Below are 17030 nucleotides of genomic sequence, written 5' to 3'. Positions count from 1 at the left end.
TTAGCTCAGATCTCAGAAAACATCTGTGAGAGTTTGGGGAGGTGGCAATTAATCACACGTGCCTCTGAAATTTCTTTTGTCCCTCACTGCTAGAGCCTATCTTAGTATCTATTCAGTATATGTTTACTTAACTCTTTAAAACTGTCTTGCCTGAGCTCCCCATGGCAAATGTCTCCTCCCCCAGAATGTATTCATTAATCAATTATTTGCTCATTTAGCAATTATTTTTTGAGCATATTTATGTTAGGAGTATGAGATAGGTGTGTGCTCAGTTCTGGGAATAGAATGCTGGGTAAGATGCACACAGCTCACCTTATTGGCACTTATGGAGTTGACATATGGAGAGGGTAGAAGATTAAAGAGCCGTGGTAAACTATGCCGTCGGGGGGGGGGGGGTGGGAAGGCACATGGCAGCGCAGCACCCTCATCTGGGCATGGGGTTGGAAATGGACTCTGATTCCATACTCTCTGCACATACGTACTGCACTAGCAGCAGGGAACGGGGATGCTGCTTTTATTTAAGTACTATTTAAATATTTAAATATTTATATGGATCACACTTCCCCCCAACCTGTTCCTTCAATTGTATTTTGTCACCTGTGAGACCCCTTGACCCCCTGAACTTGGAATTGATCCCTTGAACTCAAGACTGACCCCGGGACCTCAGGGCTGACCTCCTGAACTCAAGGGACGCCTAGAAGCTTGGGCTTAGCTTCTAGAAACTAAATAATGAACTGCTGAAACGAGAAACTAACTAATGAACTGCTGAAACGGAAAAAGAAACATTTGAGGATGACACCTGCACATATGAATTACAAAGTGACCAACAGTTAACCTCACCTCAGTATAGTGTTGAAATTCCCCTCAGAATTTCAATTTTCAATTCAGAATTTCAATTCAAGAATGTCAATTTTCCAAGCCCTGATAAAAGGAGCCTACTTTCCCTTGTTCAGGGAGTCACGCTTTGGAAATTATCGGACAAATAAAGTAACAAACATTGTGAGGCAATCAATCACCTGGTGCAGTTTCTGTCTATAGCTCACCAAAGAGCAGACCCACTTTGGTCCAGTAACAATTTGAAATCCTTAAATCTTAGTCAAGTGTTTATATAATAACAAGCAGATTTGTGTGTAATTTCTTTCCATTCAAATAATTTTAAAAAGTCTCACTTCACTGGGGGAAAGAAAACCGTCTATTTCACAAACTCCTTAGAATTTGAAAAAGAAATAAGTGAGCCTCTCTCTCCAGCCACCGTATTAAGACTCTTGAAGTAATTTTCCAGGAACTTTCAAATGCTACTTGCTACAGGTTAACCACTCTATAGTGTGTAGGAAGTTAAAAAGTGCTATGTTATTGTAAATAAGTGGGGATGTTGCCTTCAGATGCCTTGACTCTGGTTCTCTGGATTGTACTAAGCAGGTGGCAGGTGCTTGAGAAATGTCTTCTTTCATGAACTGATGGATCTGAAAAGGAGAGATGATTTCAGGGAGCACTGCTACAATTCTTCAATTATTGGTGCAGTGATTCTAGAAGGTAGGGAGAAACCTTTCTTGCAAGAACTATATTCATTTAGGACTTAAAAAAAATCTACTCTGTGTGAGGTGCTATTTTGGGCTCCAGGGGTCAGGCAGTGAACAAGACAGTCAAGGTTCCTGTTTCCAGGGAGCTTGCTGCTTAGAGAGAGGTATTAATCAGGTAAACAAGTGAGTGAACAAGGTAACTTACATGGAGCTAAAATCTGGGAAGACATTAAAAAAAGATGATTAGTATAATGGAGACAGATGGATGAGGGCAGGGCAGCATGCTCCTCAGTGTAGGAGGTATTTTTATAGAAACAGAGTTAGACAAGCAAAGATCTGGGGTCAGAGAAAAGGCTGGCAAAGACAGCCTTCACATGTCATTAAATAACAATACAGGACCACAGGAGCAGCTGTGCAAGGGGGAGTCCAGAGCTGGGCTGGGTCTGGGGGGTGAGGCTTGAATGGGGGATGGAGAAAACTTCAAAAAAGACAACTTCTTCAACCACCGTCCCCCTAACTCCTCCAGTCCGACGGCTAATGATTGAATCACAGACTGATCCTTGCTTCTCCCTATGTTATGGAGGTAAGACTTCAGAACTGGGATTTATTTTTAATACACTTTTATTTGGCATGATTTTAGATTTACAAAAACATTGCAGAAATACTGTCCTCCATCCAGTTTGCCCTAACTTCCACAACTCAGCCATGAAACAGATGTCAAAATCAAGACATCAACTTTGGTAAATTACTATGAACTATAAACTAGTTACCACTAACAAAACTTTTTCCGGATGACGCCAGTTTCTCCGCTACTGTCCTTTTTGTGTACCAGGATCCTAATCAAGATACAATATTGCATGCAGAGAGTTTTCTGAAATATGATGTCGACTGCTTCTTAAACAATCTGTATGGAGACGTAAAGAGGGGAGTGGCTATCAGCCAGAAGCTGGTATGTCCACAGTGTAGTCCTCAACGTGGCGTTTTTACCGGTTTGTTATTTCACACGTGCACAGCTCAACATCTCTCCCTTCTTCACAGGCTGTCTCACCCCACACTTTCCCAGGGTAGTAGTGTTGGGATTCAAACAACAGCCCTAGTAATGTTAACAACCATCAGGTCAACTTATTCCGACAAACATCTTTGAAAATGGATGCATTTTAGGAAATGTAGAAAATTAGGAAAACAACCGCTCCATCCCCACTTTCTACTTTACCTACTTTGCCACAGTGAAAATTGTAGGTCTGACTCTTCACGCACTGATTTTATGCAATTTGTCAAATTATTTGCCCGTATTACATTTGCTTTGTCTGCGTCTTAAATGCTCGCTTTCTTGAAAACAGTGATGTGGTTTGAAGTGCTGGGGTTCAGAGCTGACGGCCAAGAAAGAATTCTTGAGACGTCTTTGGTGCAAAAAGGTGGTTTTATTAATGAAAGGGCGGGCCTACGCCGGCCGACTCCATCTTGTTCTGTGTTCTCCACCTTGAGTGACTATGTCCCCGACATGACCCCTTTTCCGGGAAATTCACAGAAACCTCAGACTGCGCCTCCTCCCCTTGAGTAACCTCCCACTCACCCGTTCAAACTTTCTGATCAAAACACGCCCAGCGACCTGCGTAACAGGACTCCGACCCTTCCCCAACCAATCGGCTGAGGCCACGACCCTTCCCCAGCCAATCGGCTGAGGCCACAGCCATTACCTCACCAACTGCCCCTAGACCCCTATAAAACCTTTGTGCTTTTGAAACTCACTCTCTCTCCCTGGTATCTCACCGCTGCGTCGGTGCAGGTAGGGGATTGAGCTCGAGCTAGCTCGAATAAAGGTTCTTTTGCTTTTGCATCGGACTCGGCTCCCTAGTGGTCTTTGGGGATCACGAATTCTGGGCATAACATTTGGGGGCTCGTCCGGGATCCCCAAGACCCCTGAGGGACCCCCGACCCGGAGAGCCTGACTGGCCACGGTTAGTGTCTGTTTGTTTGTTCTGTCTTTTCTGTGTGAGCTCACTTCTGGAGTTCTGGTAGTGCCCGACGCGGTCTAAGTGGACGCACTGGAGGACCACGGGCCGGGAGTTTCGGAAGACGTTCCGATTCTCCCTTCTGGAGGGACGTGGAATCCCCTCAAAGGTCTGAGACGAGGCGGGTCGCTCCCGCTGGTCGGTGTGAGGCCCTCGTCTTTGGAGGGACGTGGAATCCCCTCATCGGTTTTGGAGGGACGTGGAATCCCCTCAAATGTCTAAGCTAGCTTTCAGTTTTGCTTCCATGGAGTTGGAAGATTTTCTAGGGGCCCTCTGTTTGTCTGTTTTTGTGTTTCTCTGTTTTGTTCTGTGGACTTACTGGACGGACGTTATGGGACAGACTCAGACTACTCCTCTAAGTATTATGATTGATCACTTTAAGGATGTGAGGGGAAGAGCTAACAACCTCAGTGTGGAAGTCCGAAAGGGTCGGTGGCAGTTTTTTTGTTCTAGCGAGTGGCCAACTTTCAATGTCGGATGGCCACCAGAGGGGACCTTCGACCTCCCTACCATCCACCGAGTCAGGAGTATCATCTCTCAGCCTAAGACGGGCCATCTTAATCAGCTCCCTTACATTATCACTTGGCAGGACCTTGTGGAAGACCCACCCTCTTGGCTTAAACCCTTCCTAGCCCCGCTCCCTCCGGAACCAAAACCCATTCTTGCTTTGCAGGGGACAAAGAAGAAAAGTCTTATCCAGCCTTCAGCACCCCTCTACCCTGTCTTACAGGGGGGTACTGAAGAAGAATTAATTTTTCCTCCCTCGTATAACCCCTCTAGGATGCTGGAAGAACACCATCCTCCCCCTCCGGGGGAGGCAGACGCTGTTCCGAGAGCGGGAGGCGGAAACGCTCCCTGAAGGGAAGCCCGCCCTTCACCAGACAAAGGGCTCAGAGGGAGCAATCCGCCTCCGCCGCCGACTCCACTATTCTGCCCCTGCGAGCCACCGGACCCCCAGACGCGGAGGGGAACCAGCCCCATCACTATTGGCCTTTCGCCACTAGTGACCTCTACAATTGGAAAGCTCAGAATCCTAAGTTTTCCGAGAAACCGGCAGGGCTTATTGATTTATTAGACTCTGTTCTTTTTACCCATCAGCCCACGTGGGACGATTGCCAGCAGCTTTTGCAGGTCCTGTTCACGACTGAAGAAAGAGAAAGAATCGTCAACGAGGCCCGAAAACTAGTTCCGGGCACAGACGGGAATCCCACCACCAACCAGGCTCAGATAGATGCCTCCTTCCCCTTAACTCGGCCCCAGTGGGATTTCAACACGGCAGAAGGTAAGGAGAGGCTCCGGGTCTACCGCCAGACTCTAATGGGGGGTCTCCGAATGGCTGCTAGAAAGCCAACCAATTTGGCCAAGGTAGGAAATGTACAACAGGGAAAAGATGAATCTCCGGCTGCCTTTTTAGAACGGATCATGGAGGCATTCCGTACCTATACCCCCATGAATCCAGAGGCTCCGGAAAGCAAGGCAGCTGTTATCATGGCCTTTGTAAACCAATCGGCCATAGACATTAGGAGAAAATTACAGAAAATAGATAGACTAGGAGAAAAAAGTCTGCAGGACTTACTGGTGGTAGCTGAAAAGGTATATAATAACCGGGAGCTTCCTGAGGACAAGCAGGCTCGCGCCATGGCGGCTGCCAGCAGTAAGCAGACTCGAGACCTGGCGAGAATACTACTAGCTACCACTGCTGACTCCCCTGAGGAACGAGACCGCCGTCTCTGGCAGCTGGCAGACGACGCAAGAAAAGGTAAAAGAACCACCAAGGGGGGGAAGCAGAGGCTGCAGAAGGATCAGTGCGCATACTGCAAGGAGATAGGGCATTGGGCCCGAGATTGTCTGAAAAGGGCCGGCGGGAAAGGAAGCAAGACTGATCGAGTAAAAGTCCTAGAGCTAGATGAACTAAGTGATTAGGGGAGTCGGGGTTCGGACCCTCTCCCCGAACCCAGGGTAACTCTTAAAGTGGAGGGGACCTCTGTTGACTTCCTTGTCGACACCGGAGCACAACATTCGGTCCTCCGCACCCCACAAGGAAAACTAGCCAGCAAGAAGTCCTGGGTACAAGGGGCAACTGGTATGAGCCAGTATTCATGGACTACCCGAAGAACAGTAGATTTGGGAACGGGCCGGGTATCCCACTCCTTTATGGTAATACCAGAATGCCCCTACCCGCTGTTAGGACGGGACTTACTGACCAAGATTGGAGCTCAGATAACTTTCAGACAAGGGGGGCCTCAGGTCACCGATGGCAAGGGCCACCCCATCCAGGTCCTGACCATGAAACTGGAGGATGAATACCTCCTCCACCAGGAGGCGCTCCCGAGAGAGGATAATATAGACAGATGGCTACAAGAATTCCCCTCAGTTTGGGCAGAGACTGGGGGGGGGGGATGGGACTAGCCGCTCATAGGACCCCAGTCCTGGTAGAGCTCAAGCCAGGAGAGAGTCCGGTAAGGATCAAACAATACCCCATGTCACAGGAGGCCCGGAAGGGGATCCAGCCACACATCCGGAGACTACGAAGCCTAGGGGTACTAGTTCCTTGCCAGTCTGCCTGGAACACCCCCTTACTGCCGGTCAAAAAGCCTCACACAAATGACTACCGACCGGTACAAGACCTCCGGGAAGTAAATAAGAGGGTCGCGGACATACACCCAACTGTTCCCAACCCATATACTCTCTTGAGCTCCTTGGCGCCCTCCAGGGTCTGGTATACTGTACTAGATTTAAAGGACGCCTTCTTCAGTCTGCCGCTGGCACCCCAGAGCCAACCCCTGTTCGCCTTCGAGTGGCATGATCCAGAGGAGGGCTACAGTGGGCAACTCACCTGGACACGGCTACCTCAGGGATTCAAAAATTCACCCACCATCTTCGACGAGGCACTACACGAGGACCTGGGTGAGTACAGAAGGGAGCACCCTGGCCTCACCCTCCTACAGTACGTAGATGACATCCTGATTGCTGCTGACACGGCCAAAGACTGTGAGCGAGGGACCCAGGACCTGCTGGCTACCCTGGGGGCTTTAGGGTACCGGGCATCCGCGAAGAAGGCTCAGATATGCAGGGAGAGGGTAAGTTACCTGGGATATATCCTGGAGGGCGGACAGCGGCGGTTATCAGATGCCAGAAAAGAAACTGTCCTAAAGATCCCTACTCCCACCTCCCGAAGAGAAGTGAGGGAATTCCTAGGATCAGCCGGCTACTGCCGCCTCTGGGTTCCAGGTTTTGCTGAGATCGCCAGGCCCCTATATGAAGCTACCAAAGAGGGGAAAACATTTAAATGGACTGAAAAAGAAGAAATTGCCTTTAATCAGTTAAAAAAGGCCCTCCTAAGTGCCCCAGCCCTGGGCCTACCAGACATTACGAAACCCTTCCACCTCTTTGTAGACGAACATAAGGGAATAGCAAAAGGGGTTCTAACTCAAGCCTTAGGCCCCTGGAACCGCCCAGTGGCTTACCTGTCTAAGAAACTAGACCCAGTGGCTGCCGGCTGGCCGCCATGCCTAAGAATTATTGCGGCGACAGCACTCCTAGTCAAGGATGCAGACAAACTGACCCTAGGACAGGAGATCTGGATCACAACCCCACACGCCATTGAAGGGGTCCTGAAACAGCCTCCTGATAGATGGATGAGCAATACACGTGTGACTCATTACCAGAGCCTCCTACTCAACCCTCCACGAGTGCGGTTCCACCCCAGTGCAGCCCTCAATCCTGCAACCCTGCTGCCCGACCCTGACCTAGGTGCTCCACTACATGACTGTGCGGGAATCCTGGAACAAGTACATGGATTCCGGATGGACCTGACCGACCAGCCCCTCCCCGATGCCGAGGCTACTTGGTTCACTGATGGCAGCAGCTTTGTGCGAGATGGACACAGGTATGCGGGTGCAGCGGTGGTCACCGAAATGGACACCGTATGGGCGGAGGCTCTACCCTCCGGAACGTCAGCCCAGTGAGCGGAGCTCATAGCCCTCACCAAGGCGCTGATGCTGGGAGCTGGAAAACGGCTTAACATCTACACAGACAGCCGTTATGCATTTGCCACAGCTCATATTCATGGGGCAATTTATCAGGAGAGGGGGTTACTGACGGCAGAAGGACGGACTATAAAAAATAAGCAGGAGATACTTAACCTGCTTATGGCCTTATGGCTTCCTGCCAAGCTAGCCATTATCCACTGCCAAGGGCACCAAAAAGCTGATAACCCAGTAGCTAGAGGTAATCGAAAGGCTGACCAGGCAGCCAAGGCAGTAGCCCTTACTCCAGTCCCCACCATGACCATACAACTACCAGACCCGGGAGACCCAGTTTTACCAGACCAGCCCAAATACTCCCAGGAGGAGTTACAGCGGATCAAGAAACTCCCCATGGCCCAGGAGATAAAGGGATGGTGGTATACACCTAACAAGGAGCTCGTGCTGCCAGACCGGCTCGGAGTCTCAATATTAGAGCACATGCATCGGTCTACTCACATGGGGGCCCGAAAATTAAAAGACTTAATCCGACATGCCGGAATCAAGATTCACCAACAGGACACCAAAATAGAGCAAGTTGTATCTGCCTGCAAGACCTGCCAACTCACCAACGCGAAAGCCACATCAAATAAAAAAGGAACCAGGCTCAGAGGCACCAGACCGGGAGCCCAATGGGAAGTCGACTTCACTGAAGTCAAACCAGGAAAGTATGGTTATAAATATCTTTTAGTATTTACAGACACCTTCTCTGGCTGGGTGGAGGCATACCCAACCAAGCATGAAACGGCTCAGACGGTGGCTAAGAAGCTACTAGAAGACATCTTACCCAGGTATGGTTTTCCTGCCATGGTAGGATCAGACAATGGACCAGCTTTTATCTCTCAGGTAACACAGGCAGTAGCCAAGGCGGTGGGGGCAAACTGGAAATTACATTGTGCTTATAGGCCCCAGAGCTCAGGACAGGTAGAAAGAATGAATAGAACCCTAAAAGAGACCCTTACCAAATTAACCATGGAGACTGGCGGGGACTGGGTGACTCTCCTACCGTACGCCCTTTACCGGGTTAGAAACACTCCTTACACTCTGGGTTTTACTCCCTATGAGATCATGTTTGGCAGGCCACCCCCTGTTATTCCCAGCCTTCGAGCTGAACTTCTTGCAGAGTTTAAAGATCAAGAACTTTTTCTTTCCTTGAGAGGGCTCCAGAGGGCGCACGAGGATATTTGGCCGCGCCTCCGTGCCATCTACGAGGCTGGCCCGACCCCGACACCTCATCAGTACAAGCCGGGAGACTGGGTCTATGTCAAGAGGCACCACCGAGAGACTCTCGAGCCGCGCTGGAAGGGACCCTACATTGTAGTGCTGACAACCCCCACCGCTCTCAAAGTAGACGGCATCGCGACCTGGGTCCATCACACCCACGTTCGGCCAGCGGACCCCTCCTCGATCCTGAAGGACTTCGTCACGCGATGGGCCATCAGTCGGGACCAACACAACCCGCTCAAGCTCAAGCTCAAGCTACAGCACATTCGACCCACCTAATATTGGTAACTCTGTTAACTCTGCTTGTCATTGCTCATGCTACCGGGAGTCCCCACACCCCCCAAAACATCACCTGGCAGATCATAGATACCAGCTCAGGGACAATACTTAATTAGACCTCCCAGAGCCACCCCAGGGACACATGCTTCCCAGAACTTAGCGTAAACTTCCAAACTCTGTTCCCCTTGTCACCATAAATGCAGCCGGTCCCATGATTGGGTCTGTAAGTTACATGACAAGGGGGGAATGAAAGGGCGGGCCTACGCCGGCCGACTCCATCTTGTTCTGTGTTCTCCACCTTGAGTGACTATGTCCCCGACATGACCCCTTTTCCGGGAAATTCACAGAAACCTCAGACTGCGCCTCCTCCCCTTGAGTAACCTCCCGCTCACCCGTTCAAACTTTCTAATCAAAACACGCCCAGCGACCTTCGTAACAGGACTCCGACCCTTCCCCAACCAATCGGCTGAGGCCACAGCCATTACCTCACCAACTGCCCCTAGACCCCTATAAAACCTTTGTGCTTTTGAAACTCGCTCTCTCTCCCTGGTATCTCACCGCTGCGTCGGTGCAGGTAGGGGATTGAGTTCGAGCTAGCTCGAATAAAGGTTCTTTTGCTTTTGCATCGGACTCGGCTCCCTAGTGGTCTTTGGGGATCACGAATTCTGGGCATAACAATTAAAGCACGGGGACAGGACCCGTGGGCAGAAAGAGCTGCGCTGGGATTGTGAAGAGTGACTGATTATATACCTTCAGGTTGGGAGGGGGTTAGGGATAGCATAAATCTCTAAGGTAATTTGGAAACAAGGTTCCCTGGACCTTGAGGGGCTAGCTATTGTTAGGAAAAGGTCATTGATTGCTGTCTCGTAAAAACTCAGTCATGAGACCCTTCAGATGTGTATCAGTGGGCTGTATACTTGGAGTGTGATTGCCAACACACATCTTGGGAGGGGTCGAGATAAAGAAAGTTTCCAAAGGCATTTTTATATGTTAGAGTAGACTTACAGGATTCGGGGTGGGAGGGGTCAGGATAATGTTAAGCTAAGGATGCCTTTTGCCCTTAGCAAAGTGTCATCATATAGCAAACTGAGCTCCCAGAGGAAGTCTGTTTCAAGGACTTGTCAATGGGCTATAAATTGCAAGGAATTTAATTTTTCTTCTTCTGCCTTTGTTTCCTACATCAACAGGGCTGTTATTTCATTCATCTTTAGAGACCACCTCCCCCCCCCCCCCCCCCCCCCGACCTAGAACTTTCCATTCATTCACCCATTCTTTCAAACTAGTGTCTGTTAATCAATGAGGAGGTGCCAGGTAATTGGCTAGGGGCTGGCGATATAAAGTTAAATTAGCCAAAGCTCCCACCCTAAAAATACTCATACTGTTGGTGGAAGTCAAAGACTTCCAAGTTAGACTTTCAATGCCCAGCACAGCGCCTGGAGTTAAGTAGGTCCCTGATGCGTTTGACACCTATTTTGAAAAGACCTCTGACAGGAATGGGGGGAATAGCAGTTAGACGATAAATCGGGTGTCTGTTCAATGGTTCAGTAGGGACATTATGAAGGTCATGGGGCTACAAAAGAGTAAGTTTAGATATGTTTTCTGAGAAAGAATTGACATAACTGAGTGGTCAGATTGGATGTTTGTGTTAAGAGAGAGGAAGGAGTGGGGGATGTTTCTGAAATTTCCAGCTTGGGATGTGTTGTATAGAATACATAGAAAACAACGAGAAGAAAACAAGGTTGGAGGACAGGTGGTGAGGAGAAGCAGGGAGAAAGAGAAAATGAGGTTCGTAGGGAACATTTAGTTTGAGAATTACATAGAATAGATGACCCACAGGTACCCCTTGAATGAGTGAAGCAGGTGGAGTGGATCACTACTTGAGTACCTGTGGGCAGATGGAAAGATGGACTAAATGGGAAGAAGGTGTACAATTCTGAGTCTGCTGCGATGCCAGTTGCCCAGCAGTTTAGGCAGAGGGAGCAGGTAAGGGAGGGCCAAGGATAGGTGGCATAGGAACTGAGTCCTAAGCACGCATAGAATTTGGTTGGGGGTAGCATAATAGATGTAAGGTGAGGTTGAACCTACTTCCAGAAAGGATGTAGCCTCATCCCAAGTTTTGGGGGGGCTTGGGTAAGTAGTACTGACGATATGTGGAGGCAGATCACACATAAGGCCATTAGGTAAGAGGCAGCAGTCAAGGGATAATTTGATAATTTATGACGATATAGGCTCTTGAGAAAGGTGCAGGGGTGGGCGGGTGATCAATCTACGCTTCTGGAGAACTCATTTGTTAGCCGTGTTCAGACGGACTTGGATGAGGGAGAGAATCGAGACCAGCTAGTGGCTGTTTGTTCTCAGTACTCTGGGAACAAAGTGACTGGACTTCACCATGCTTGCTTCCTGCCCCCATATGGCCTCTGTTGCTTGGCACCCCCTCCAATCCTTCCCTGCCTTCATTCAATCTTCCCAAGCTGTCAGCCCCCTTCCCATTGTCCCCCAAGACTCAAGCTTCAGTGCAGCCCTCCCCCTGCCCCGGGGTGCTCCTCCAAAATTCCCAGGCCAGGGCCGTCACTCCCTCCCCTTGGGACCACTCCTACTGATACTCCTTTTGCACTGGATGGTGATGTGTCCTCTTAAATATCTTTCTTGTTTTGTACACTGTGAGTTACTCAAGGACAGAGATATCCCTGGTTTCCAGAACTCTGCCCAGCACATAGTAGGTACTCACTACATTGATTTCGATTGTGTTGAAGAAATTAATAACAGAAAAACTGGAAAAATGGATCAAGGGTATATTTGGAGGATAGAACTGGTAAGATTTACTGATTAATTACAGGAAGAAGACCTGTACACTGGAGAATTGATGTATTCATTGAGGGTAGAGTGGTAAGGTGTTTACTAAAGAGTAATTACTAAGTATTACTAAGTATTACTCAGGAGTAATAGATTTGGTCTGAAGCAGTAGCATATATATATGAACATATAACAATAAGTAATATGTAAATATACTTAAAATAATATATACTATATATTACATAGTATATATGATTGCAATGTATAGTAATAATACATCATATGTAAATTATATACATATGCCCCCCCCCCTTTTACTTTGGAAAGCATAGAATGCTAAATGTTTGATTCCATGAGAAAAATTAAATTTACTGGTTAAGGGTTCAGGTTTGGCATAAGACAAACATAAGCTTGAATCTTAGCTCTTTCATTTACTGGCTACGTGACTTTGGGAAAATATTTACCCTTTTATAGCCTCAATCTCTTTATCTGTAGAAGACGTGTAATAATAGCAATTATTCCATGGAGTTGTGCGAGGAGTCAGTGAGGTTTTATATGTCAAGCACATTTAGCTTGACGCTTAGCTTTTATTAAGTGACAACTGTCATTATTATTCTTGCACATGGAGCAGAATTAAAGCAGAGTTAGATAGGAATAGGGATAACCAATTAAAACCCCAGACTGTGGCAAAGCCCTTGAGCTGAGGACTAGAATTTCTACCAGGATGAGAAAACGAGGGCCATGAGAACTGCAACTCTCATATTCATGCAATCACTTTTGAGTAAGCTCAATTAAACTTGCACCTTTCTCATGGAAGCATCTCATGGAAGAGTTTCTGTATTTTATACAGGAAATTTGGATTGAAATACTAACTGCATTCATGTAACTAACTGGAAGGAATATATATCAGGATCAACTTTCTGTGTCAAAAGAAAGAGGATGGGTTAGCCCTAGGTCTAGGGTTATGATTTTTGAGATGAGATTTTCTTGAAGCGCCATGCTTTGTATCCATTTTGAGAAGACAGAAAGAAAATGGTTCTCAGAGCCAAAAGGAGTATCATCATCTACCTTAATTGGATATTATTCTGGAAATATGAAATTTATGAGTAGCTGATTTGATTTTCCAGCCTGTGACGGGGAGCAGCCTGTGTAAACTTCCAAAGGTTTCCTTGCTCGGGTTGATGTACAGATGTGAAGAAAATAGCTCATCCTTTTGGTGGAATGTCTCACTTGTATTCTCAAATAAGGGACCTGGGGGCATGATCTAGAATAGGAAAGGCAGAGGTACTGTGTCCAAAAGGATCCATGAAATGGCAGGGCTAGAAGGAATCTTGGGGTATCGACCTCTCAGAGACGAGGGTTAGGGGGGAGCCACAAAGGCCTGTCTCCTGGGGATGCGACATGGAGAAGATTCAGCTGGGTACCCCCTGACACAAATATCAGGAATGCCAGTTGCACACAGTTTTGATTATATGTTTCTACGTATTCTACACACAGTGAAACAGGTGTCACATACCTGGTTTTTCGATAAGGAAAATCATTCCACTAAAACAAAGAATCCCAGTTCCTTCAGTATTTTGGAGGATTAGGTCCACTATTGGTGGGATCTCCATGTGTTGTTCCTTGAGCCCTGAGCCTGACCTTAGCCCGTACCTTCAGGTTAAAATATTCTTTAAATTTTTAAAATATTTATTTTTGATAGAGAGAGACAGAGCACAAGTGGGGGAGGGGCAGAAAGAGAAGGAGACCCAGAATCGGAAGCAGGCTCCAGGCTCTGAGCCGTCAGCACAGAGCCCAACGCGGGGCTCGAACCCACCAACAGAGAGATTATGACCTCAGCCGAAGTTGGACGCTCAACCGACTGAGCCACCCAGGCGACCCTCAGGTTAAAATATTCTTAAGGCAAAAAGAAACAAGAAGATACATTTTATTTAGATAATTTATTGTTATTTTTTACGTTTGTTTATTTGTTTTGAAGGAGAGCGAGAGAGAGCGGGATTGGGGTGGAGAGAGAGGAGAGAGAGGACCCCAAGCAGGCTCTGTGCTTCAGCATGGGGGGCCCGAAGTGGGGCTTACTGCCACGAACCATGAAATCATCACCTGAGCTGAAAGCAAGAGTGGGACACTTAGCTGCCTGAGCCACCCAGGCGCCCCTCTTTAGATCTTTTAACACAGTAATCTATTTGTCCTTTAAAAGTTATTTTTTAATCACCTGCTGTGAAAAATATGAAGTGGAATGTACCAAAAGAAATGCTGATGACGGCTCATGGCAAGTCTGGCCCAGGATTCAGTCACAAATCCATAGCAATGATTTTTTCCATTGAAATTGTGATTTTTATGGCTGACTTCATCTGTCACATAGGCATTCATTGTTCCTCTCTGTCCAGTACATGCTGGATATATTTGATACTAGGTATTTATTAATGGTTTAATAAATTGTATGTTTTATATCAAGTATCCATTAATGATATTAGAATATTCATAATTAGCCATTAAGTTAGCTTCAAACTTGAATTATTCAGCCTAGCATTTCACATTTTAGAGTGGGGTAGTTTATGATACATCTTGAGATTATTTCTATGTTAATTGAGTTTCTTTCCCCTCATACATCAAATCAGCACGTAACAGGCACGACTGAAGGATCGCAGGCCCTTTGGGGTACAAACATTGTAGAGTTTGACTTTTTTGTTTTATGATTATTTTTGATTTAAAAGGTGCTTAATGTTTTATTTTATTTTTGGGATAGACAGCATGAGTAGAGGAGGGACAGAGAGGGGGGGGGGCAGGAGATCTGAAGCAGACTCCACACTGAGGGCAGCAAGCCTGATGTGGGGTTCAAACTCACGAACTGCAAGATTGTGACTGGAGATGAAGTAGGAGGCTCCACAGACTGAGTCACCCAGGCGCTCTATAGAGTTTGACTTTTTAACTGTTAACATGTCCTGTCAGATTTCTGTACCTGATGTGTGGAGAAGTCCCTAAACAATACTTCAGTTTGATTTTATAGCTTTTCTGTCGTCTTTAGTTATTAAAATGTCTAGCCTATTGAACATGTCAATCTCACTTTCAATTAAAATCTCCCCCTGCCCCCCGGTCTACAGCAAGGTAGGCATCCCTCTCCAAAGATTTCAAGGGGAGGCTTGAGATATTTGTCTGCTCGCTTTCCTCTTCCTTCCTCTTCCTTGTGCTTATTCCTTGGGCACTGCCGTGAGGAAAAGGGAGAGGGAAAAATGTACAGTCATTCATTTTCTTGACTTTCTAAGGTGAGTGGGTTTTCCTTTTCTTTGTTGGCTGGGACTGATTTCTTCTGAGGCAGAGAACCGCCTATTAATGGTGGAGGTTACTCTCCTTGTTTTTCTAGTCACCATCCCTCAGCTGGCTCCTTATCTGAAGATCTGGACAGGTGGAGACCCCAGCTGTTTCCACAGAAAAGGAAATCAATCCCAGGAAGTTCCCGTAGGCATTGGTGGTCCTACTCTGATTCGCCTGTACCTTCTAATTGACCCCCAGGTGGCAGCTTCAGTGGATCTTCCTGTCATGCCCTTGCCTTATTACTGTCCCGTGCTTCAGACATCTCCAGGGGCTGTACAGCATCTAGGTCACCTACATTTTGTGGGCCCTTTGGCACCTGCAAGGGTTCATCTTCCTCCATATCTCTCAGATAAGGCATTGCAATGGAGCTAAGGATACTAGAAAAGTCAATGGTTAGCTATTTTCCTTTGCCTCTTTAGATCTTCTCTGCTCAACCTAATATGATCAAGTGTTACACTTAATACTTCATTATCATGGGCTTAGATTTGCAAACAGCTATCAATGAATTCAGAAGCATAACACTTCCTGCAACAAGAGTACAGGAGTAGACAAGGGAAGGCCTAAACTATGAACACGGTGGGCTAGCTCAGGGTATGTCTAGGTAGCTGTATTGGTGTTATCTCTCCCCTTTATCTTGGGAAATTCACTTCTATGGCTATGAAACAAGAGTGTCTCTTTATTTTTGTCTGCCTTTTCATGTGGTTTGCCTTATGTCTGTTTAAGAGGGTTAATCAACTGGCATCTCCAATACGTACAAAGCCTTGGACTCAGGCTCTATAAACTTGGGGTCAGTCACATACATTTTTAATGCTTTGTTTCCTCACCTATAAAGTGAGGATGATGTTAGTAACTACCACATTGTGTCGTTGAGAGAAAGAAATGAATAAATGTATGTCAAGTGCTTCGAACAGTCTCGTCACATAGGAAAAAAAACCCTCAATGAATACTGGGTAATGTCAATAAGGTGTTCCTCTGGTTTGCTATTTTGTATCTGTAAAGAAAGTCTTGTGCAGAGTGAAAGTGGCCAGAGAGCTCATCAAAAATGTGCTCATTGGGGGCGCCTGGGTGGCGCAGTCGGTTAAGCGTCCGACTTCAGCCAGGTCACGATCTCACGGTCCGCGGTCCGTGAGTTCGAGCCCCGCGTCAGGCTCTGGGCTGATGGCTCGGAGCCTGGAGCCTGTTTCCGATTCTGTGTCTCCCTCTCTCTCTGCCCCTCCCCTGTTCATGCTCTGTCTCTCTCTGTCCCAAAAAAAAAAAAAAAAAAAAAAAAAAAAAATGTGCTCATTGGGCTCCGAGTTCTCAGTGCCAAAAGAACATATCTGATTATTTTTGTCTCCCAGCATGCAGCGCGGTGCCTGGCACATGGTCAGTACTCAGTAGGAAAGGACTGAATAAATGAACATGTGCTCTGTCCTTCTTTAATTCTTCTCACGCCCTCTTTGGTACATACTTGTGAGTCACTCAGTGACTCAGTGTAGCTCAGATCCTTTCGCTTGAAATTGTCCAGAGGGTGGGCAAAGAAGGAGCCCTCTTAAAGGTGCAGAACTTAAGCCATAAAATACCAAGGACCTGTTTTACTAGGTCACCTGTCCCCAGACCTCCCCGTTTACTTAGAAAGTTTCAAAGAGTCTTGTCGGTGAGAAGCTCCTTCCATGTTTTTCTACTTGAAGTAATATTAGCACTGCACATCTTTCCCTTTGCTATCAAGGCTAGCAAGTAGGGTCAACTGAATAATGAGTAGATTAATCAAAACTTCAGATGCTGCCTCTAGCTCATAACTTACAGACTGACAGGTTCATACTCCTTAAAATCATAATTTTCCCTAGGGTACCTGGCTTTTCTATAATAAGCCATTCCTTTTTTGT

The 17030-nt window shown here is 47.0% G+C and overlaps 1 protein-coding gene across 1 annotated transcript in view; it reads left to right on the top strand.

Moving 5' to 3' along the window:
- Positions 1 to 7530: 7530 nt before the first annotated feature.
- The window catches only part of LOC128776984 (uncharacterized), a 144056-nt gene continuing 134556 nt past the window's right edge, over positions 7531 to 17030 (top strand). The window contains exon 1 of the mRNA XM_053901949.1: positions 7531 to 9028. Coding sequence (XP_053757924.1) covers positions 7531 to 9028 — 1498 coding nt within the window. The remainder of the gene's footprint in view (positions 9029 to 17030) is intronic.

Source organism: Panthera pardus, unplaced genomic scaffold (assembly GCF_024362965.1).
Source record: "Panthera pardus isolate Hobbes unplaced genomic scaffold, ASM2436296v1 HiC_scaffold_10, whole genome shotgun sequence".
Lineage (NCBI taxonomy): Eukaryota > Metazoa > Chordata > Mammalia > Carnivora > Felidae > Panthera > Panthera pardus.
The sequence above is the reverse complement of the archived record's forward strand: the minus strand, read 5'-3'. Positions and strand labels throughout refer to the sequence as shown.